Consider the following 23288-nt stretch of genomic DNA (forward strand, 5'->3'; position numbering starts at 1 on the left):
ATAGCAACATTTCATTTCTGCCTTTGAAGTCTGCTTGGCTATATAAAGATACTTTGTTAGTTATGATGAAGGTATGACAGTTACAACTATGGCATCAACAATGTTTACAGTGAGAGCTCATCTTGTCTGTGGAAATGACCGCACCATAAAATGAACTCTCAGGTGTGACAACATAATGCTTTTTGGGTTTATCATCTTCGTGCGAATAAAAGAGTATTTGGACGTTCTGAAGGTCATTGTATTAGAAAACCAAACATCAAAGCCAGTGGAATCAGTGCTCAAATGTTAATTATCTTATGTTTTCAGCCAAATTTGAATCAAAAGGTGTTTTGGTGACTTTTAGTGGATGTATAAAGTCAGTTCTCTTCAAGTGCGCACACAGCAGCTTTACAGGGACCCTAAAATGAAAATGAATTTACTTTTCTCAAATCCTTTCATTCCAAACCTGTATGTCTTTCTTTCTCCTTCAGAGCATAAAATAAGAAATTTGGAAGAATGGTGCAACTGTTTTGTCCATAAATGAAAGTCGGTGGTATTAAAAACAACACTTTGACTTCACTTTATGGACAAAAAAAAAAAAGATACATTTTCAAAAGCTTTTGTCCTCCACAGAAGAAAGAAAGTTGATACGACATGACGGTGAGTAAATGATGATTGTATTGTCATCTTTAGGTAAACTATCTAAAGAAGTGCACTTTGTTATAGGAATAATATTATGTTATGTAGGTCTTATTTCAGTATTGATGTCAAATCAAAAGTGTTACTTTAAAGCACATTTTAAATCACTATGTTTTAATAATACTTTAATGTGCTTAAAAGATGTACACTTATTTTGATTTGTTATAACATATTGAAGCACATGTAAATTACTTGATTATAATTTGTTATACTTATAATTAAATTTAAAGTGAAAAAACATCAAGGCCCGGTTTCACAGACAGGGCTTAGACTAAGCCAGGATTAGACCATAGATCAATTAGGACATTTAAGTAATTTTTATAAACATGCTTAGAAAAAAACATTACCGATGTGCATCTTAAAACTAAAAAGGCACTGATATATTTTTAAGATCAGTCAGTGCAAGTTTATTTCAGTGGAAACAGCTCAGACTTACATTTTAGTCTAGGACTAGTCTTAAGCCCTGTCTGTGAAACCAGGGGCAAATGTTCTAAATTTAAACTTTTAGTTTAAGTCTTAAGATGTTTTTTGGCTTTTTGTGTGAATATGTATTCTTAAGGTTATCTATAAGCTATAGTGTGCTCCAAAACAATGCAAGATGTAAACATTCAAAACTTCCTGTCTCTCACTTCCGCCAATATGGATCAATGACTTTGATGACATAACTCTGCACTTCAGCTTCTCATCAGATTTTCTGTCCAATCAAATGCTCTCTCGAATCTGAAGCCCCGCCCCCTGCACTATAACTCAGCCGCGGCTGAAATCGGTCACTTGTTCACTCATTTACTATTTTCTACACGGTGGATGGCACTTAGTGCACTATATAGGGGATAGAGAAAGATTCAGACAGTGTCAATTTTCTTTCCATTGGGGCAAATGAAGTCTGGTCTCACGTTAGTGTCACACGAACCGTCGCACGACAGCACAGAGCGGATCAGATCGAGTCAGCACAGACCAGAAAATGTATTTGAATTCTGCACAGAATGCTATATTTTAAAGCGATATGGAGAAGAAACGGTTAAACAGACTCTGCATTAGGAACAGCACTGACGAGTGGAAGAGATAACGCCGGTGCCATGCACCAACATACATTTCAAGACAACACATCGTCTACACTACACAAACTACACATCCTCAGCATGATCATCACTGTTTTGTTTTAGTAAGAGTTTCATATTAAATCTAAAAGGGGAATCTTTTAGACTGTGGCTGTCATAAACTGTCAAATGCGGCTTTATCAAGCTCAACAGCTCTGGTCGAGCTGTGATATGAATGAAACGCAATTGGCTATTTTTTAAAAAAGGGGAGGAGCTGCTCGATATGTCCCGCCCTGTCTTCCTGTTTCAGTGGAAATGAAGTCAACACATTGACAAACGCTGCGCGTTTCAAGGCACTTCAGTGGGCCTTTAACCATTTAAATGTCTGAAAACTTTTAAAAGGAAAAGGAGGCAATGAACCCACATCGCTTCACCAATGCTGTTTGATTGCACTCGAACCACAGGTGCGCACAGATGGCAAAATGATCAAAGGAAGCAGTACAGGACCTGATCTCTTTTGTTTTCATGCTGAAAACATGTTCACACAGACACACTTTTGGCTGGTGAGAATAATCTTATCAAGTCAATAAAAAGCACCTCATTAATCAAAGATAGACAGCACACGTCAGTTTGCAGAAGCACCAGCAGACATTAATCTACAGACTTCCGCATACTGCAGGCCTGTGTGTGTGTGTGTGTGTGTGGGACCTGGGAAGCGTATATGAGACTGACAAAGGTTTGACATCAGGTACATTTCTGTTCACCAAAACTTATTCGAGAACATCCTGTTGTCCTACATTTAGAGTCAAAGCGGTACTTATTGAGAGCTTACATAAACATCTTTCTATCATAATATGCTCCAAATGTTTCTGTATTTCCAAATATGGCGAGTGGAAGATCAACTCAGCAATACAGCACACAGCTGTCAGTGTGATGCTCCGCTCGCTGTTTCTGAATATAAGAAAGCATGGCTTTTTATTAAAGGCTGTAAAGAGCAATAAGGGTTCATCTAAATCTGCTTAAATGGGAGATATAAGTAACTCATTGCTTCTTGGACACAAGAGGGAGAGAAGGGGAGATTGTTTAATCATTAATTAAATGGTTGTTTAAGCTCTCACCATATAAATTATTGCATGCAGATATTGACACTAAGTGCTTTCAATGAAACTCAGCACTTCATGTAGCACAGGAAATAAAATGCTGACGTGATTTAAAACCAAAGAACTGGAACGTAACTCCATGTTGTTATACTGATTTGTCATTATGTGATATTACTTTTATGTAACAGTTCGATTTAAAAAAGAAGTAAATATTGAGTAACTTACCTCTTTATTGACAATATTACCACGTTGCCTGTTTTTGCAAAGGCTCGAAGGAGAATCAACCATTCAGCACGGTGTTAGAGGTCTGTTCTTCAGATTTTAAACGAAATGGTAGAGTAAATGATTCAATGATTCACTCATAAAGACAGTCACTTGTTGGCATATTAATGTAACCTTGAGGCTCACTGAAACATTCCCAGCACTACAGCACTGAGTCAGTCTGAGATTGTTTGAGATGTTTAGTGGTGCTTACTATCACATTTATTGCTCATCCTTAAAGGGGTCATGAACTGCATTTTTAGTGCTTTTTTTTTAGTCCCCATGTGGTGAAAATCCAGCTTTTAATGTTGTTTCACGAATTCACACTTACTTATAATTAGAGGGAGTAAAGCTTTATGGGTATTTGGCGTGCTGTCCAGGGGGAATTGGCCCAAACCCAGAGTACTCCCCCTGTGTATAGGAGTGGTTAGAACTGGAAGTATACTGTCAACTAACAGAGGTAAGACTGCTGTATATATATATATATGTATACCTCTTGTTGTTGATTGACTGCATGCTCTCCACTCGTGTTACTGTTAAAGGGATACTTCAGCATTTAGCATTAAGTATCGGCGTCTTTTCAGTTTCGAGTCAACTAGTAGCTGCCCTCTGTAACCGGTAGGCGTGGCTTGGGAGTGGCCTCGTCGGGCAGCGAAGTAAGTGCATTCTGGGAGTTGTTGTCTTTCATCCACATGAGCCAAAAATAAATTTTTTGGCCTTTCTCAGTCTAGAAGGCTCCAAATTCAAAAATAATTTCACATTTCTACTACATAAATGACCCAATTTAAATACACATTCATCTTTCCCGAGGTGAAGTATCCCTTTAATTATCTGAACGTGCTCCTCCCGAACTTTGTTAATAAAACATAATTTATATGTCTATGTGGTGTTTTAAATATGCTTTAAGACAAACCATGTGTAAAGACAGTCTCAAAAACACGGTTTGAAATCGCTGGTGTTTCTGACGTCACAAACTACCTTGTAACCAATCAGATCAACGTGTGATCGTCAACGAGCGGATCTCTGAGCTGAGTGAGTGAGTGGAGGCGGGGCTCATTTGCATATTCATAGAACCGCGTATACTAAATGAGGCAAGGGTGTTTTTTGAAGGAAAAAACGTTTAAATATGTAATTTTGATGATCAAAGATGAGTTTTAAGGTATGCAATTATACAGGGGGACTTTAAAACTTGATAATGTTCTCTAAGGTCCTCTAATGTTTTCATAAGAAACACAAGAAGCTCTTTTCTATCCTGTTTTTGACCTTCTCTTTCGAACACTCTGTTTTGATGGGCGGTGCCGCATATAAGACTTGGAAGTAAACACCCACTGCTATAACTGGGTAACAGTTTTGCATATTAAAATCATTTTTAACGACCCCGCCATTGCATGTGTGGAATTTTTTATTACGACTTCTAATGTTGAAAATATCTCTTGCATAGTTGAAACATTTGCCAACAATGTGAAACATTTATGCATATTTCATATGCTTTATAAGTCTTGGTTGTGGCAAATAAAGTTGAAGTGTGTTTCGTAAAATTTGAACTATGTGTAACGCTGGGTGAACTCAAGAAACAAAGGGAGAGCTGGATCCAAATGCATAGTTTAATCAGAAAATAAACATAAACAGCACCATAACAGGAACCAGGGAACCGAGAGCAGAATGAGACACACCAAACGTATATCAATGTAGGACAAGACCTGACTAAGAACACGGGAAACACAGGGTTTTAAATACACAGGGGCAAACAAGCTTAACCTATTAACAATACACACCTGAGGAAGACTAATCAACATGCAAAACTACAATTATTTGTAAAATGTAACAAATAAAAAAATAAAAATTTCCATTCCATACATGTTTGCATTTATTTCATGGAACACATAAGAAAAATGTCACTTTTTTTTTTTTTTTTCTATGCATTACAAATGTTATTCTGGAAAACAGAAAATATCCCATTCCATTTATGGAGAGATCCTAGCAACCAAATATGAAAATTCACTCAGAACACCTTAGCAATTGCATAGCATCATGGAGGGTTAAAGCTCACTACAAAATGTTATACATTTAACATTGTCTTTAGAAAATGTAAAAATCTAGTAATTAATTTCTATTATGCAAATACCTATGGAAATGTAAATATTTCTTGCTTTGTTAAAGTGCACAAGACGTTTCACAGCACATTTCTGATTGATAATTTTCTTTGAGTGCAGCAGATGGGGGCTAGGTTGTGCTGAGAGCACATCTGAGCGCAGTTAATAGTCAGATAGATGTTTGGAGGAGATGTCAGATGAAGTGTCTGGATCATCATCAGTCGTTCACGTGCTGAGTTTGACCGGACGCATCGCGCGCACATTCATGTCTGTTCATTGCGCTCGAGCGTCAAGGAATGCGCGAGGAGATTAAACTTTCCTTCTGAGGGACCGAGCGCCTGGAGATTTTTCCATCAGGAGACGGGAATTATTGGGTTGCTATCGAGTTGTACCGTCAGGAGATTCGTAAATGAAGATTTCTGCCGTTTTACACTTGGTTGCTTTCGCGACTTTACTTCACGTCTATTCTCACGTGAGTTCAGAGCAGTAGCCTATGATGAACATGATATACGGGTGACGCACTGCAGAAACTGTTTTATATGATTTAAAGTGTATTTAATATTCTTTTATAGTTAAGATAGAGGGGCATGGTATCACTTTATGGGGTAATTGTAGCTTTTTTTGTTGATTCAAAGTTATAAACGCAAAACATTTCATGAAACATCAAACATTACTTATATAAATATCAAACTATTGTTCTCACCAATAGATATTTGATCAATAAATGGTATTAAATTACAGCATACAAAACGTGTGACAACTTGACCCGAATTTAGGCTACAAAAGCCAGGTTGTCCCGAGAACAGGTTTATATTATTGCATATTGCATTATATTTTATATTTCATTTCTTTATTTGAAGCTTTGCTTTCTGGGTGGTTTGGTTGATAGGCTACATTTCTCATTTGTCAACAGTTAATGGATTAACTTGACATGAACTAACTATGATCAATATATTTTTACTGCATTTTATTAACCTTTTTTTTATGTTAGTTAATACAAATGTTCATGTTAATTATTAGTTCATAGTGCATGAATGTCAACAGACGCTTAAAAATGTATAAATGTTGAGATTAACATTAACTAAGATTGATAAATGCTGTACATATATTTTTCTTTGTTAGTTCATGTTAACTAATGTAGTTAAGTAATGTTTGGTTTGTGTTTGATACAAATGTGTGTGTGTGTGTGTGTGTGTGTGTGTGTGTGTGTGTCTGTGTGTGTGTGTGTGTGTGTGTGTGTGTGAAGGTGTGTGCTATTCCGCCAGAATGTGATTTAGAGTTTGTGCTACTCAGAGAGGAAGAAGACTGCTTCAAAATCATCTATCAAGAGAACCTGACAGGGACCGGGTCCACACACACAGGCAAGCCATTACATTCACTATATCTCTCATACACAAACACTTAATGAGAAGATTGAGTTCATATAGAGGGCAGCTATTTTCGATATGCCCAGAGTGTTTTCCACAAGCCTGCTCCATACACATCAATACACCTAATGCCTTTATACTTGTTGTTTATGTGGACAAACAAAATGATAAGTGTTTGTGTGTTCCTAAGAGTTGTAATGTGATATCTGGGGGGAAGTTTAGAGAATGGCCTCCATAATCCATACTCCATAAATCACACCCTTATCAGATTATAGATATATAATGCCATTCAGCGCAGTGTACACGCACAATTGCTGGTCTAACGCTGGCACAACTATTGCCTACTCGGGATACATTTTCAGTTGATAGAGGGTGTGTGTGTGTTTAAGTGACAGTATCATAAAGTCTAATACTCAATAATCCGTTTACACGTACAGTGATTTGGACAAAGTGTGAGTGACAAAGCAATCGGAATGCCTGATATAGTTGTATATAGTTGGAAAGTCTAATGGCAACAAACTTCCAAAAATTGATTGGAGTACGACAAGAGGCTTGTTAAAATAAAGTAAATTCAATCTCCTCAGTCCTCCGAAGATCCCGAAAAAAATGTCCGTTGGTGCTTCAGTGACTACTTCGCTCGAGAACCTGTCAATCACAGCTGTCAATCATGACGTTACACCACCGCATCACGTAACTAACTAAAAACCAACTTATTTTTGAAACAGACACTTGAACTTACATCAGCGTGATACAAACGACAGCAAATGAAAGAAACCACCTTTGGAAAAAAGATATTTGAAGTGTAATTTAATTGTTTAGTTGGTCTCACGTCCCGTTGAATAACATGGGGAGGCGGGGCTTATGACCTATACTAGGACCAGTCACCGGGGGGCGTTCGAGACGTTTTGGCTTCACTTTTCAGGGCTTGTGCGGCACGCTTGGGTTTGAGTCTCTCTAAACACAGCCTTTCCGAGAGCCTACTCTCCTCTGATTGGTTAGATGGCCTACTCTGTTGTGATTGGTCGACTGCTTACAGTGTGTTTTGGAAACCAAACAGCGATTAGCATATCAGAATTTAAGCTCTGGATTTTCCTCAGCTCTTGATACACAGTGATACGAACAGTAACAATGGCGTCGGTTTTACCGTACCAATTCCAGCCCAAGTCCTCATCATTTGAAAGATCAGAAAGCGTCTTGGGTTACGACTTCAATACTGTTTTTTTGAGTAGGGAACAAGTTGCTACATTTGAATGTTGATGCTTTGGGAACGCTTTCTAATGCATATTTTAAATTACACTAATTATTTTGGCTGCCGATAGTCATATGACGTGAAATGTGATATACATATGACTGCTTAGAACCCTGCAGAACCCCTGCTGCATTCTCCAAAACAAACAAACGGTTGTTCTGACCACCTTTGTAACATAATCCAGCCTAGGATGTAGAATAGCTTTGACTCCACTCGGAGCAAACTCTAAGCAGGAGGAGGCAACTGACAGGGCCTGCAACCCCCCTACACTCTTTAGCAAAGCAATTGCTGGAGGCTATTCTTATTTTTAAGGCTAGCCTTAAGAGTCAGAAGTTTCTCAGAGGCTGACTCAATAGGGTCAAAAGGAGCCCTTGCCAGACCTTCCAGTACAATAGCAAGGTCCCACGAAGGAACTCTAGACCGGCAAAAAGGCCTAAGAGATCTTGCTCCCTTCAGGAAACGAGATACCAAAGGTTGCCTCCCCCAGGTATGTACATAAGCCATATCCAAAGTCTCCATATATTGGGTCGGGTGTGATAAATTGTGTCCCCTGCCTAAGACACAAGATCCCTCCTGACTGATATCCCGGAGCGATATTAGGTCTGAAAGCCAAACTTGGGCCGGCCAAAACAGGGCTATAAGTAATAAGCTCGGCTAGGACTCCTGGGAACAGAGTGTTCGGGGGAAAGCAGGCACAGCCTCTGCCACTTCTGCACAATGGCATCCAGCCCGAACGGTTCTGGAGGTGTGAGGCAGAACCAGAGCGGACAGCATATCAGAGTCTCTGATGCGAAAAGGTCCACTTTTCACATAATGTTTTTCCATATCAAGTTCACACCAATTGGGTGAAGTCTCCATTCCCTGGGCCTCAGCCCCTGCCTCGACAGGATTTCTGCCCCCTGATACAGGTGCTCAGGGATGTCGACTGCTCTTACTGATAACAGCTTGGCCTGAGCCTAGAACAAAATCTGGCTCGCCAATCTGGAAAAAGGGCACAAATGCAGGCCGATGTAAGACTACCAATGCATTGTCTGACTGGACAAGAATATGGTAACCCCTGAGATCTGGGAGTAAGTATTTCAGTGCCAGAAATGAAGCCCTCATCTGAAGGCAATTTATGTGCCATGCAAGATGGTGACCTCTCCACCGATCTGTTGTGACAAACCAGTCCTCGGACCTGATTTAGGACTCAATGGGCTTTAGTGTTAACATCTTGAACCTGTATGTCCATAGAGTATGGTTCAGATGACATAAATGCAAAATTGGCCTCAATCCCGCATCCGTCTTAGGAACTAAAAAGTACCAGCTGTAATAGCCTGATTCCCTTTAGCCTGAAAAGGAGCGGTTTTATGGCCTTTTTTAAACGAGGGGGACCAGATTGAAACTGGATCCTGTAACCCCGTTCCACAGTTTGCAGAACCCAAGGAGACACATTAGGCAAGTTGCCATGCAGCCATATGGTCTGAAAGGGTATCAACCTCTCGAGACCGACCTCTGGGCTAAGAGGAGTAATACATTTGATGCCCTGAAGCGGCTCACCTGCAGGGAATGGCTGAATATACTTCTCCAATATCTTCCTCTGAGGATCCAGGCATCCCAGTTCCTCCCTGTTTTTGGGCAGATACTGGGTAACTGACCTGCTGGAAACCACTGTGCCTTGAATCAATGTAGGTTGCGGGGTAAGCAGACCGATTTCCCAGGGGCAACGTCTACCGCTTGGCCTGGACTGAGGTTGGAAACAGACCTTGGTGCCTGGAAGCGGCGAGGGATATATTGAGAAAACACCACAGACTGCTTTTTAGCTTCCTGAAGTCTCTCGACCACTGTATTGACAGTGTTGCCGAAGAGGCCTGATGGAGCAAACTGGTCGTCTATTAGAAAGGCTTTATTCCTCTGTTTAATGCCCGATAGGTAAAGCCACAAATGTCTCTGCCCGACAACCATGGCAGCCATTGAACGGCTGATGGAGCAGTCCATTTGCTTGGTGGTGTGGAGATCCAGATCTGTGGCCTGTTGGAGTTCTTTCACCTCCGGTCCAATTCCCTTACCAATTCATTCAGGTTTTTTAGCAGGTCAGCCTGGTATGCCTGTAACAACGCCATGGTATGCAGACACCAGCCTGACCTGCAAGCGACATACGCTTTGCCCACCAACCCAAATTTTCCCTGCAGGGTTTGGTGGGGAGTGTCAGAGCCATCAAGGACGATGCAGATTTAGGCAAAGTGTTCATTTAATTAGCCTTTTCTATGACACTCATGCTCTTCAGCTGGCCAGGCAAGACTTATTTCAAGAATAATTTCTCAGTGTGTACTCACACTAGGCAAAAATAGCTGCATGGCATAAATAATAAATCTATTAGGCTGTCTATTAGCGAAAGCGTGCTCTGGCCCAGAACATTAAATGCAATGTGAGTCCAGGCCAGTAGGGGGGGTGGGGATGTGGGACAATCGCGCTGGGGCACGGTACAAGACAACTGTGCCTAGTGTGAGTACACCCTTTGTCATTTTTGAGTTTTAAAGCTTAATACAACTTTGTGTTTGTTTAGGCAATGAGAAAATGTGAGTATTGGTTACTCAATTTGACAAGATGAAATTAGTTCAGCCATCTTGAAGTAAACCTACATTTCACTAAACAAATCAAGTAGACTGTTACCTAAAAACTTTGAGTGTTCTATATTACTTATTCTACTGCTTATACTACTGCTAAACTACTAATCTGTGAACTAACCCAGGTATGAAGCATAACATGCTTTCTGGAATACTCGTCCATCAGTAGGAATGACCTGCACTCGACCACTCTCCAGCAATAAGACCTCCAGCAATAAAACTGTCAGTGTGAACAGGGCTTAAGTTTTCTCACTCTATAAGCAGAAAGTCTTTCTCAAAATATTGACCGTCCTTTAAATACACAGGATGCAGTCAATACAGGCCTGTCAACACAGACATCACAATAACAGTAAAACGCTGTACAGATCTCTTGGTCCTCACAATGTCTCCTATCTGTATTTCACTGGAGAAAGTACCAAGAGAAACGTTTACAACTTTTCCTGCCATTCATCAAACGGAGAGGGAGAGACTGCAAAAGGGGATAAATCAGATACTGTGCCATTCAGAGAGAGAGAGAGAGAGAGAGAGAGAGAGAGAGAGAGAGAGAGAGAGAGAGAGAGAGAGAGAGAGAGAGAGAGAGAGAGAGAGAGAGAGAGAGAGAGAGAGAGAGAGAGAGAGAGAGAGAGAGAGAGAGAGAGAGAGAGAGAGAGAGAGAGAGAAAGAAAGACAAGTGCAGGAACGCAAATAGATTGCATTTGACTGCAAACAATAAAGAGTAATCCTCATACACTTTCTTATCTGATTAGTAAGGCTTGGGGGTTAATGAACAATCTGAAAGGCTACTACATAAAGAAAGGGTCTAGTTTATGAAAATTAAGTTGGTGATGTAATCTAACAGTCCTAATGAATTTGCTGAAATGCAAGTACACCATATGGCTAAAAGTATGGTCACCCCAACAGCTTCCACTTTTTGGGCAAAATGTCCACTGTCCACAACAATATTCAATGCCATATGCCAATCCCATATGTCAAGCCGCAATCATGTAACCAAAAAAATTGGGGATTTTTACATTTTAGAATATTAGTAGAGCAATAATTAGATACGTGGATTGTTATCACACTGTTCAGATTTGCTCCTAATTCTGTTTTACTCCACCTCCATCCCCTCTGGACAGGTTGCAGTGCTTTATGGGATGATCTGACCTGTTGGCCTCATGCTGAAGTGGGAGAGACTGTGTCTCGGCCGTGCCCCACTTTTCTTAGTGTCAAAGGTCAGGTGCATCGTTTTCACAGACAAGCCTTCCTGAATTTTATATCTTTAACCTTGTAAAGCCTGATTCAGAGGCCCAAACTGAGCAAAAATATGCTATTTGGAACAAAGGCTTGATATTTATATGGCCAAAAAGTAAAATAAAATTCTGATGCTTGTATTAATGTACATCAGTGAGATCTTTATAACAGTATATAGTGACTACTTACATAAAATGCATATAAATATCAGTCATCTATATCTGCCAATATGTGTTATGATATTTAAATGCTTTGTTTTATGATCAAACTCTGTAGTTTTAAAACATATGATGCAATGCAATACAATGATGATTCAGAGATGAACAAATAACTTCCTCAAAAGCCTGATGATCATATCTGAGACATACATTTGAACATGACTGTTCTAAAATATGATGTATGGAAAATATCATGCAAGGAAACCTAATTTGATTCAGTCCATTAGTGTTCATCTTGAAAGAATATTAAAAATATGTGACCTAGGAGGATAAAACCAGTCACATGGGTAAATTTTTGGAAATTGAGATTTATATATAATCTGAAAGCTGATTAAATAAGCTTTCCATTGATGTATGGTGTGTTAGGACAGGACAATATTTGGTCGAGATACAACTATTTGAAAGTCTGCTTTAAAGTTGTCCATTTATGTTCGTGATTGTGCTGCATTCACTCACAAAAATAAATGTTTTATGTATTTACGGTAGGAAATTTACAAAATACCTTCATGGAACATGATCTTTACTTAATATCCTAATGATTTTTGGCATAAAAGAAAAATCGATAATTTTGACCCATACAATGTGTTGTCGGCTATTGCCACAAATATACCTGTCTGATTTTGTGATCCAGGGTCACATATAAAAGTTATTCTTATATTCACTTTATTAAAATCAGTGCAGATTTGACAGCAGAAAGACACGCAGCTGAAGGAGGACGTTTGTACAATTACACTAAAAGACTATAGCTAAAAAAGTATGAACTATCAATCAGACGACAGAAGGCCTGTAGTAGATTGTGTTACTTTTTAAGTATTACGGTTTTCATCATGTTAGAAATTCTTCTGTCAAAAATGATACAGTAGGCTTTATAAAACAACACAATGACTGATTATGGGAGACGTATGTGATTATGGACTTATAAATTCTTGACAAAAATCAAGAGTGATCTGGGTTGGCCCTCAGGGACGAGCTGTTGTACAGGGTTGTAATTGTGTTGCTTGTTGTTTGTTCCTTGTCTCTGTCCTCAGGAGCTGTGATGAAAAACTGCACGGAGAATGGCTGGTCTGAAATGTTCCTGCCGTACGAGCTCGCCTGTGGCCATGGGCTTAATGACAGCTTTCCTATCCCCACCGACTCGGTAATATCAAAAATCTTCTTATTTCTGTGCTCATGTTCTTTTCTAAAAGTAAAAAAAAAAAACATGAAATTTCCCTTTAGGACAGATAAAAAATTAAAGAAAGAAAGACAGTAAATGCTTGTAAAACAGTATAACAGTAACATCACATTATCATTTCAATGAACCAGTACCACAGAAGAACATTCACTGAAACACAATAGATATATGACATTGTTGATGTTACATAATGTGACTATCTCTTCTCGTAGGGGCTGGTCTCACACGAGTATTTCTTTTATGTGAAGATCATGTATTCTGTGGGATACGCCATCTCTCTTGTCTCACTCAGCATTGCTCTCACAGTGTTGTGTGTGTTCAGGTAACAGACTGTGTGTTTGTGTCTTTGTGTGTGTGTGTTCACATGTGTTTTACTCCTGAGACTTGCTATGTATTCAGGGGTGTGTTTCCCAAAAGCATTTGTTATCCAACATGGTCGCAAGTTCCTAACGGTAAAAACACGAATCCATTATAATACGATACTACCTTATCATGAATAACATAATAGGTATTATCATATGTAAATAACATTCAGATACAGTTTTTTAAATGAACAAGGGTCAATAAATAAATACTCTTAATGCTAAAAAAAAAATATGACATTTATTTATTATGGCTGATTTTATTTGGCATGCACAACACGGACTGATGCACGTGCAGTTTAGGACGGGTTTGTGTTGAAGAGCTGCTAACAAAACATTATGTTAAATTCACATAATGCTCTCTCTCTTAAAATGTAAATGTCAACATTATCATATACGTCTAAAGGACTGAAGTCTGTCAGGTAAAACTCAAGCTAAATTTGCTATTTTATTTCGACTGTTACTCCTGCTCGGATGTTTTTTTCAATTTAATGATGCAATGCAAAAATATTTAGTAGTGCATAGGTTAAACCTGGCTAAGCTGTGACATACGAACAGCTAGTGCAACCGGTGCTTAGTCTTCAACATACCATACTAAGTCTATATAATTATTGTGCCTGTTTTATTGCTGCAAAACTAAAATTGTAAGTACAATCTCTTATAAACATAACAAGCTGCATGATTTAAGGTATCATACATGTTCATAGCACAGACGGTGTGAGACGTGTTATGCACTGAAGGGATAGTGGAGTACCTCTAAGTATGCACTAATAAGTATACTTGCCTTAACAAACACCACTAATAAAGACTCGAAGAGGAAAAAACACATCAATTTTATTCAGACCAAACTGAGCAAAAATATTCCATTTGGTGAAGCTGCTGATTTTTGTGTGGCCATTATTACACTTACACAAACTTTTATTTACACAATGTTCATACCAACAAAACATAGAAAGTTACAGTTCATGTTAAACACACACAAACCATCTACTCTCAGAGTTAGAGTGCAGCTCCTCAAGTGCAGAGAAACTCTCATCCAGTGCATGTTCTGTTAGTGATAACAGTCGTAAATCAGCCAAAAAGAAGTTAAAATTAAAATAGATGTCATTCCGAGCGAGAAGGTGGAAAGTATCCCGAGACTGTAGCGAATTTCGCCTGAGCCTAAACCATCGCTCTGCTAAACTCTGTGAGCCAAAGAATTCTGCCATTGGTGTTCCAAGTTTCATACTGCAGTTATTTTGTACAGGCTGGCGTTGTGATGATAAAGATGTTTAACATTTTGACGTTTATATTTGGGTACGTTTTAGAAAAACGTCTGGTTTTGAAAAATTCCACATGCCAGATGAAATTAAACACATTTTTATTTACATGATGCGCTACATGTTTTATTGGTTTTATAGGCCTCATCTTCTCTTTAAATCTCTCTCCATCCCAACCCCCCTCCAGGAAGCTGCACTGCAATCGTAACTTTATCCACATGCAGCTTTTTTTGTCCTTCATCCTGAGAGCCATCTTCATCTTCATCAGAGATGCTGCGCTGTATTACTCACAGGAGTACTACCACTGCAACTCTCATCCGGTACACACACACACATCAACAAAAACATGTACATAAATGCATTAGACTGTACATATACATGGTAAATAAATGCACAGATAAGCTCTCTAAGATGATATGTTTCCGGGGTTTCCCTCAGCCTGGCTGTAAAGTGGCACTGTTCCTGTCTAATTACTGCATCCTGGCAAATTACAGCTGGCTGCTGGTGGAAGGTCATTATCTCCACAGCCTCATTAACCTCTCACTGCGTTCACAGAAGAAACGCCTGCACTGGTACATCCTGCTCGGTTGGGGTAGGTTCCTTTCTCCAGTAACAATTGACACTTATCTCTCAGTGGATCTTGTTGCTAGTTAATGTGATGCTCTGAACCTGTGGTTATTATGCTAGGATTCCTCTGTGAACTTGAGGAGAACTGACTTCATACAGACACGGAAAATCACTAAAACACCAGCGGATTAAAACTCTGAAAAAAGCTCTTGTAACATTTGTGCACACTTGCCCTGATATTTTGTTACGTAATTCAGTGACATCTGAAATTTTGAAAGTGTGGCTTAAGTAGGTTTTGGGATGACTTTAAGTTATGTTGGTTTGCTATAGAATGAGCTCCCAAAATTATGAATGAAGAGGGTCTTTGGTTGAATGTTCTTGTGTTTAGGGGAGGTCTTTAAGGGTTAGTTTACCCAAAATTAAAATCCTGTCAACATTTACTCCCCCAAATGACATTCCAAACCTTATGACTTTCATTTTTCTCCAGAACACAAAATAAGATATTCTGAGAAATGTTTTAAACTAAACAATTTTGGTTCCCATTGACATATATTATATGGATCAAAATATCTTCTTTTGTGCTCCAGAGAAAAATAAAAGTCGTAAGGTTTGGGTGAATAAATGGATGTAACAGTTTGTGTGGTTGCAATGATGGATAATACAAACACACATTCCTATAATTAATTACAAATCTAAAACGAAGGAGAAACACAAGAACAAAACACAGCCACATTCCACATAAGTGAGGCTGAACAAAGAACCAAGGGAATTAAGGGCTTAAATACACATAGTGACGCTAATTAACTGTAACAGAAACAGGTGCATAGCTAATCAGAATCCATGGAAACAAACAAGCAAAGGGATATCAGGCAAACAGGAAGAGATGGAGGAGGCCAATGGATCTGGAGGCTGAGGCGGAGCCAGAGTGCCAGAGGACTGAGAAAGAGTCGGTGGGACTGAGGACCAAGGCGGAGCCAGAGGGAAGCGGAGCCCGACAAAGCAGTGCGACGACTGACCAAGGTGCAGGAGATTTAGAGCTGGACAGGACCAGCAGAGACGCAGGAGACTTAGAGCTATGCAGGACCAGCAGAGACACAGGAGACTGAGAGCTGGGCAGGACCAGCAGAGACACTGAGACTGAGAGCTGGGCAGGACCAGCAGAGACGCAGGAGACTTAGAGGTGGACAGGACCAGCAGAGAGGCAGGAGACTTGGAGCTGGGCAGGACCAGCAGAGACACAGGAGACTTAGAGCTGGGCAGGACCAGCAGAGACACAGGAGACTTAGAGCTGGGCAGGACCAGCAGAGACACAGGAGACTTAGAGCTGGGCAGGACCAGCAGAGATGCAGGAGACTTAGAGCTGGACAGGACAAGCAGAGACGCAGGAGATTTAGAGCTGGGCAGGACAAGCAGAGATGCAGGAGATTTAGAGCTGGGCAGGACCAGCAGAGACACAGGAGACTGAGAGCTGGGCAGGACCAGCAGGGACACAGGAGACTTAGAGCTGGGCAGGACCAGCAGAGACACAGGAGACTTAGAGCTGGGCAGGACCAGCAGAGATGCAGGAGACTTAGAGCTGGACAGGACAAGCAGAGACGCAGGAGATTTAGAGCTGGGCAGGACAAGCAGAGATGCAGGAGATTTAGAGCTGGGCAGGACCAGCAGAGACACAGGAGACTGAGAGCTGGGCAGGACCAGCAGGGACACAGGAGACTTGGAGCTGGGCAGGACCAGCAGAGACACAGGAGACTTAGAGCTGGGCGGGTTCAGCAGAGACACAGGAGACTTAGAGCTGGGCAGGACCAGCAGAGACACAGGAGACTTAGAGCTGGGCAGGACCAGCAGAGACACAGGAGACTTAGAGCTGGGCAGGACCAGCAGAGACACAGGAGACTTAGAGCTGGGCAGGACCAGCAGAGATGCAGGAGACTTAGAGCTGGGCAGGACAAGCAGAGACGCATGAGACTTAGAGCTGGGCAGGACAAGCAGAGATGCAGGAGATTTAGAGCTGGGCAGGACCAGCAGAGACACAGGAGACTTAGAGCTGGGAAGGACCAGCAGGGACACAGGAGACTTGGAGCTGGGCAGGACCAGCAGAGACACAGGAGACTTAGAGCTGGGCGGGTTCAGCAGAGACACAGGAGACTTAGAGCTGGGCGGGTTCAGCAGAGACACAGGAGACTTAGAGCTGGGCAGGACCAGCAGAGATGCAGAAGACTGAGCGCTGGGCAGGACCAGCAGGAATGCAGGAGACTTAGAGGTGGGCAGGACCAGCAGAGACACAGGAGACTGAGAGCTGGACAGGACCAGCAGAGACACAGGAGACTTAGAGCTGGGCAGGACCAGCAGAGATGCAGGAGACTGAGAGCTGGACAGGACCAGCAGAGATGCAGGAGACTTGGAGCCGGACAGGACCAGCAGAGATGCAGGAGTCTTAAAGCTGGGCGGGACCATTAGAGATGCAGGAGACTAAGGGGAATATCCTGTTCCACTTCCTCATAATGTTTCCCGAGGTCATATGGAGCTCACCCTCAGTGGCGGGAGTGTGTGCGGGGCGAGCATACATGAGCATACCCACTGAGTGATTGGCTCAGGTATTCTCTCTGGTACTGGCATCACAGCAGGTTTGGGCTCCATGTCTGCGGTGGATTCTGGTGTTTCGTTCGTGAAGGGCATGGGAGGCGGCTGGCTGGGCTCTGGTTCCGGAGTGGTGCTGGTGATGTCCTCCTCACCAGGGAAGATGGTGAATGGAGATCCGTCGTTCACCAGCACCCACTCCACAAACACGGCAAAATCCATGTTCTAAATATTTCGTTGAGTGTCCTGAAGTGTTTGTTCTTCCTTCTCTACGCAGAGCATTCGGACTGCTGGCAAGTCCATAATTTAAATCCTTTACTGGTTTGGTCTTCTGTAACAGTTTGTGTTACAGTTTGTGTTACAGTTTGTTGCAATGAAGCACATGACGATGGGGAATACAATCACACAGTCTTTAATCACAAATCTAACACGTAAGAGAAACAAAACACAACCACGTCCCACATAAGCATGACTGGACAAATAACCTAGGGAACTAAGGGCTTAAAGGGTAACTAAACCCCTGGTCAGAGCCTGACTCCACCCACTGGCAATATTTGAAAAATGCTGGAAAAGTGGGCAGACCCCAGCGGAGATAGAGGGGACGAACCGAGGGCGGGGCTAAGCGGGGGGGGGGCGTGCATCTGAGACCCGCAGTGACGGATTAATTGACAGCTGCTGTCAGACTCTAAAATGGAGAGTGACTGGAGTGACGCAAGTAGCTTTGCAGCAGAGTTGTCATTTGAAGTCGAGGACTCTTCTTATTTTTATTATTATTAATCACAGGGTCGCAAGACGACGTAAAGTACATGAATCTGATCAGTTTTATCAAGCTGATGTCAATAGCGCGCGCTCTCTGTAGGCATATTCATATTTTGCCGCTATGTGAAAAAATCCAGCAAAATGCGCCGCGCGTTTGTCGACCCCAGAGGATTAACTTTAGCCTAACCATAAATTGTGATTAAAATATATATATGATCACTCACATCAAGACGCCGCTGCGGTGGTGGAGTCCATGCAGGAAGAGCAGCGTTTGGCACTGCGTCGCTTTTCAGCGCGAGCTGTGTGGAGAAGCCCATTTCCACCTCTATTGCGTTACCATCCTGACCACTGTACTAAATACAGATAAATCTACGCTAACTTGAAGCTATCCTAACTGATGCAATACTGTGGTACTAACTAACTATGCTTCTAACAATACTACACTAACAACTATGCTAATTAACTACCTAGGCTACACAAAATAATCAAAATAACTATATAAATGCTATGCTAAATAGATGCTAAAATACTCTATCCTGATCGTTTTTAATACTCGCAATTCCAACTCCTGATTCACTACAGTGGTTTTGACGAAACAAGATGGTTTTTATACTGCCAAGGGCATGGTAGCTCGTACCAAGGGCGTGGTGAGCTGGAACCTGCTTACGTCACGTACCACCGCAAACATCCAATAGGAAAATTCAACTGCAGTAGCCACCGTTCAACCTGAAGAGGGCAGCACTCAGACGTTTTTACACCATATTGTAGAATTAAAACACTTTATACCCAAATGTCAAAAAAGTTACTCGAATCAATGAACAGCACTAATAAAGCCCCATTCTTACAGATCATTAACCAAAAAAAGTTGGTTTAGGGTTTAGTTACCCTTTAAATACACAGAGTAAAGCTAATTAACTGGAACAGAAACAGGTGCATAACTAATCAGAATCAATGGAAACAAACAAGCAAAGAAAAAACAGGCAAACAGGAACAGATCAGAACGTTACCAGAACACAATGAAACTAAACAGACATAACCCTGACAATGATGACAGGATTTTTATTTTTGGGTGAACTATCCCTTTAAGCAGGCATATTTATTTAATTCAAGGCATGAATGTGAGCAACAGGATATGCTGTCATAGACCAGGGCATCTGTTTTTAATCATTAAAAATAAATAAATTATAAACAATACATAATAATCTATACAAAAATGGCATATCATTCTAAACTTCTTGTCAACTACCAAAATTTCTGCTGTTTGATTTTCAGCTGAGTTGTCAATATACAATTTCACAGGTCATGCAATCTCTTACAAACTTGAACTGCACAAGATGAATGTAGTGAATGATCGGCACATGTGTCTTCTGTATTTGCATATGCATGAATAATGTTTTAGTTCTCATCCTGGCAATATTAGATGTACAATTAAATTTTGTTCCCACAGGGATACCAATGCTCATTATTATCAGCTGGAGTTTGGCCAAATACCTGCACCAGGATGAAGGGTACGTTCACTTCACACACGTTCAGAAATTTTCAGATTTATTTTCGTTTCAGAATTATACTCATTTATAACACTCAGCTCAGTCTGATCTCTCAAGGGACTTTCTTTATTTATACCAACCTCCTCTGGACAACGACAAAATGTAATTTATTACCGTATATTTGTATTATATAAGAGTGGTTATTTTAAACCAGCATGGTTGTGCATGAGAACACACAGCGTGTGTGTGTGTGTGTCTGTGTGTGTGTGTGTGTGTTCCTGGTAAACCCTAAGTTATGGGGACAAGTTGCACCTACAAACATGGCAATATCCAAAATCCTTGTCCTTGTGGGGACTTTTTTTTGGTCCCCATTAGGAAAACAGCATATATATATCATACAAAGTGATGAAAAAAAAAAAAAAAAAAAAGCATATAGTTGTGTGTGATGGGTAGGTTTAGGGGTCAGGTTAGTGTAAGGGGAGAGAAATATACAGTTTGTACAGTATAAAAATCATTATGTCAATGGAAAGTCTAATCCAACAACGTGCGTGTGTGTGTGTGTTTGTGTGTGTGTTGTCAGATGCTGGGAGACGAGAGATCATGGCTGGATATGGTGGATATTGCGAGTACCAGTCATTATTTTCATCACAGTAAGCAAACATTCCAGTTAAAGTTTCTGGCCTATTCTCTAAAAGCTGGAAAAACAGTGTTTTAACTTTCAAATATCTCTGTTTACAATACAGTATGTGACCCTGGACCACAAAACCAGTCACATGGGTCATTTTTTTTTTTTATTGAGACTTATACATCACGACTTTATACATTATACAAAACCTGAATAAATAATATTCCCATTGATGTGTGGTTTGTTAGGAAAGGACAATATTTGGCCGAGATACAACTATTGAAAATCTGGAATCTGAGGATGGAAAAAAATCGAAATATTGAGAAAATCTCCTTTAAAGTTGTTCATTTATGTTCACGACTGTGCAGCATTCACTCACAAAAATAAATGTTTTATATATTTACGGTAGACAATTTACAAAATATCTTCATGGAACATGATCTTTACTTAATATCCTAATGATTTTTGGCATAAAAGAAAAATCGATAATTTTGACCCATACAATGTATTGTCGGCTACTGCCACAAATATACCCGTGTGACTTATTTCATTTCATTTATTTGTTTATTTTACAGGGACAGTGCTCATTGATTAACAGTAAAATAACTGTAAATGAGCCAGAGTTAGCTCAACAGGCTAATTTTCATCTGTTGTCCCTGGCCAGTTATTATAAAGGCAACCTAAAATCAGCATATAAACCGAATGACAAACTTATGACTGGTTTTGTGATCCAGGGTCACACCTCTGCATAATCTTTTTAAGAATTAGTCATAATACTGTCCTGCCATGTTTTTAATATTTTTTAAATGTCCAACACTTTATGCAACAATGAATAGTCATTGTAATTATCTCAAGGGAAATTGTTTTTCAGGTAAACATGCTGTTTTTTCTGAGTATTATCCGGACGTTAGTTGCAAAACTGAAAGCTCCTGACATGCATGGAAATGAAATTAATCATCACAGGTGAGAGAAAAAAGCACGTTCAGCATTTAACTGGGCGTCACTAGTGGTACCAAACAGAACGGCAATAATAATGACTGTGATTACTGTGACAGGCAAGTAATATGCACAATTTTATTTGGTACAGCTAGGGTCACAGAAATTACACACTCCAGTTTTAAAAACAGCTTTATATGATTGAAATATAAATGTGTGCATGAACAAGAAGACCTTTTTATCATCATCATTATCTTTTTTTTTATGGCGTAGGAAACTGGCGAAATCGACATTTCTCCTAGTGTCCCTGTTTGGGCTGCAGTATGTGCTCTTTGCCTTTTTCCCGGATCGAGTGAGCGTGCTAACCTTCAAAATCTGGAATTTCATTGAGCTAGCATTAGCATCCACACAGGTGATGATATACAGTTCAACCTCTCTCTTTTTTTTCTCATACACATAGGAAAAGTCAAGTCATATGTATTTATATAGCGCTTTTCATAAAACACAGTTTCAAAGCAGAAAATCTGTTTTGAAATATCTAAATTAAATTTGCATATAGATTTGGGAGATAATATAGTTTACATTTTGCTACGATACATGCAATCGAGCAGTTGAGATTTGCTTTAGCCTATATTTCTGTAGTACATATATAGTAGATATTCTGTACAGTAAATTTTTTGGAGGTTGTTGTCATTTATCTTCACTCTCTCTGGCTTTATGAAATTATCCACTGTCGTCTTTTGGTTCTGCTTCATGTTGTGTTTGCTATTACAGGGCTTTATTGTGGCACTGCTGTACTGCTTTTTAAATGGAGAGGTGAGTGAATTAAAAAAGATTCAAATTTGAATCAAATTATCTGAGATTATGCTTTCCAGGGATGGACTGAGTTTAATTCATCACACATTTTAGACACATTTGTCATTATCAGATCCTGCTCTAGGCATGGGAAGCAAGACGGTTCTGTTTTATGTTTCACTGGTGAGCCTTAACAACTATTGACCTTTAACTTTTGGCAGGTACAATATGAAGTCCACAGGCGGTGGAGACGGTGGCGCCTGAAGCAGCGTTTCCACGGTGATCCCAGGGTGCATCACGGATCCCTGAGTAACAGTGGCCTGCCTCTGACACAGGTCTCACTGCTGACACGCCCCAGCACACTGATCACCTGACCACAACCATCAGATCACCTGACCACAACCATCTGATCACCTGACCACAACCATCAGATCACCTGACCACAACCATCAGATCACCTGACCACAACCACCTGGTCACCAGACCACAACCATCAGATCACCTGACCACAACCATCAGATCACCTAACCACAACCACCTGATCACCTGACCACAACCATCAGATCACCTAACCACAACCACCTGATCACCTGACCACAACCATCAGATCACCGGACCACAACCATCAGATCACCTGACCACAACCATCAGATCACCTGACCACAACCACCTGATCACAACCATCAGATCACCTGACCACAACCACCTGGTCACCAGACCACAACCATCAGATCACCTGACCACAACCACCTGGTCACCAGACCACAACCATCAGATCACCTGACCACAACCACCTGGTCACCAGACCACAACCATCAGATCACCTGACCACAACCACCTGATCACCTAACCACAACCACCTGATCACCTGACCACAACCATCAGATCACCTGACCACAACCATCTGA

The 23288-nt window shown here is 40.6% G+C and overlaps 1 protein-coding gene across 1 annotated transcript; it reads left to right on the plus strand.

Annotated features, from left to right (window-relative positions):
* Positions 1 to 633: 633 nt before the first annotated feature.
* On the plus strand, positions 634 to 22754 carry sctr (secretin receptor; the record flags this gene model as incomplete). Its single annotated transcript, XM_084420361.1, has 13 exons — positions 634 to 639; positions 6416 to 6530; positions 11507 to 11602; positions 12868 to 12977; positions 13226 to 13335; positions 14822 to 14954; positions 15073 to 15226; positions 19985 to 20045; positions 20605 to 20674; positions 21521 to 21612; positions 21859 to 21997; positions 22360 to 22401; positions 22602 to 22754. The coding sequence occupies 13 exons, from the start codon at positions 634 to 636 to the stop codon at positions 22752 to 22754; spliced, it is 1281 nt and encodes a 426-aa protein (XP_084276487.1).
* Between the last annotated feature and the right edge of the window lie 534 nt (positions 22755 to 23288).

Source organism: Rutilus rutilus, assembly GCF_951802725.1.
Source record: "Rutilus rutilus genome assembly, chromosome: 10".
NCBI classification, from domain to species: Eukaryota; Metazoa; Chordata; class Actinopteri; order Cypriniformes; family Leuciscidae; genus Rutilus; species Rutilus rutilus.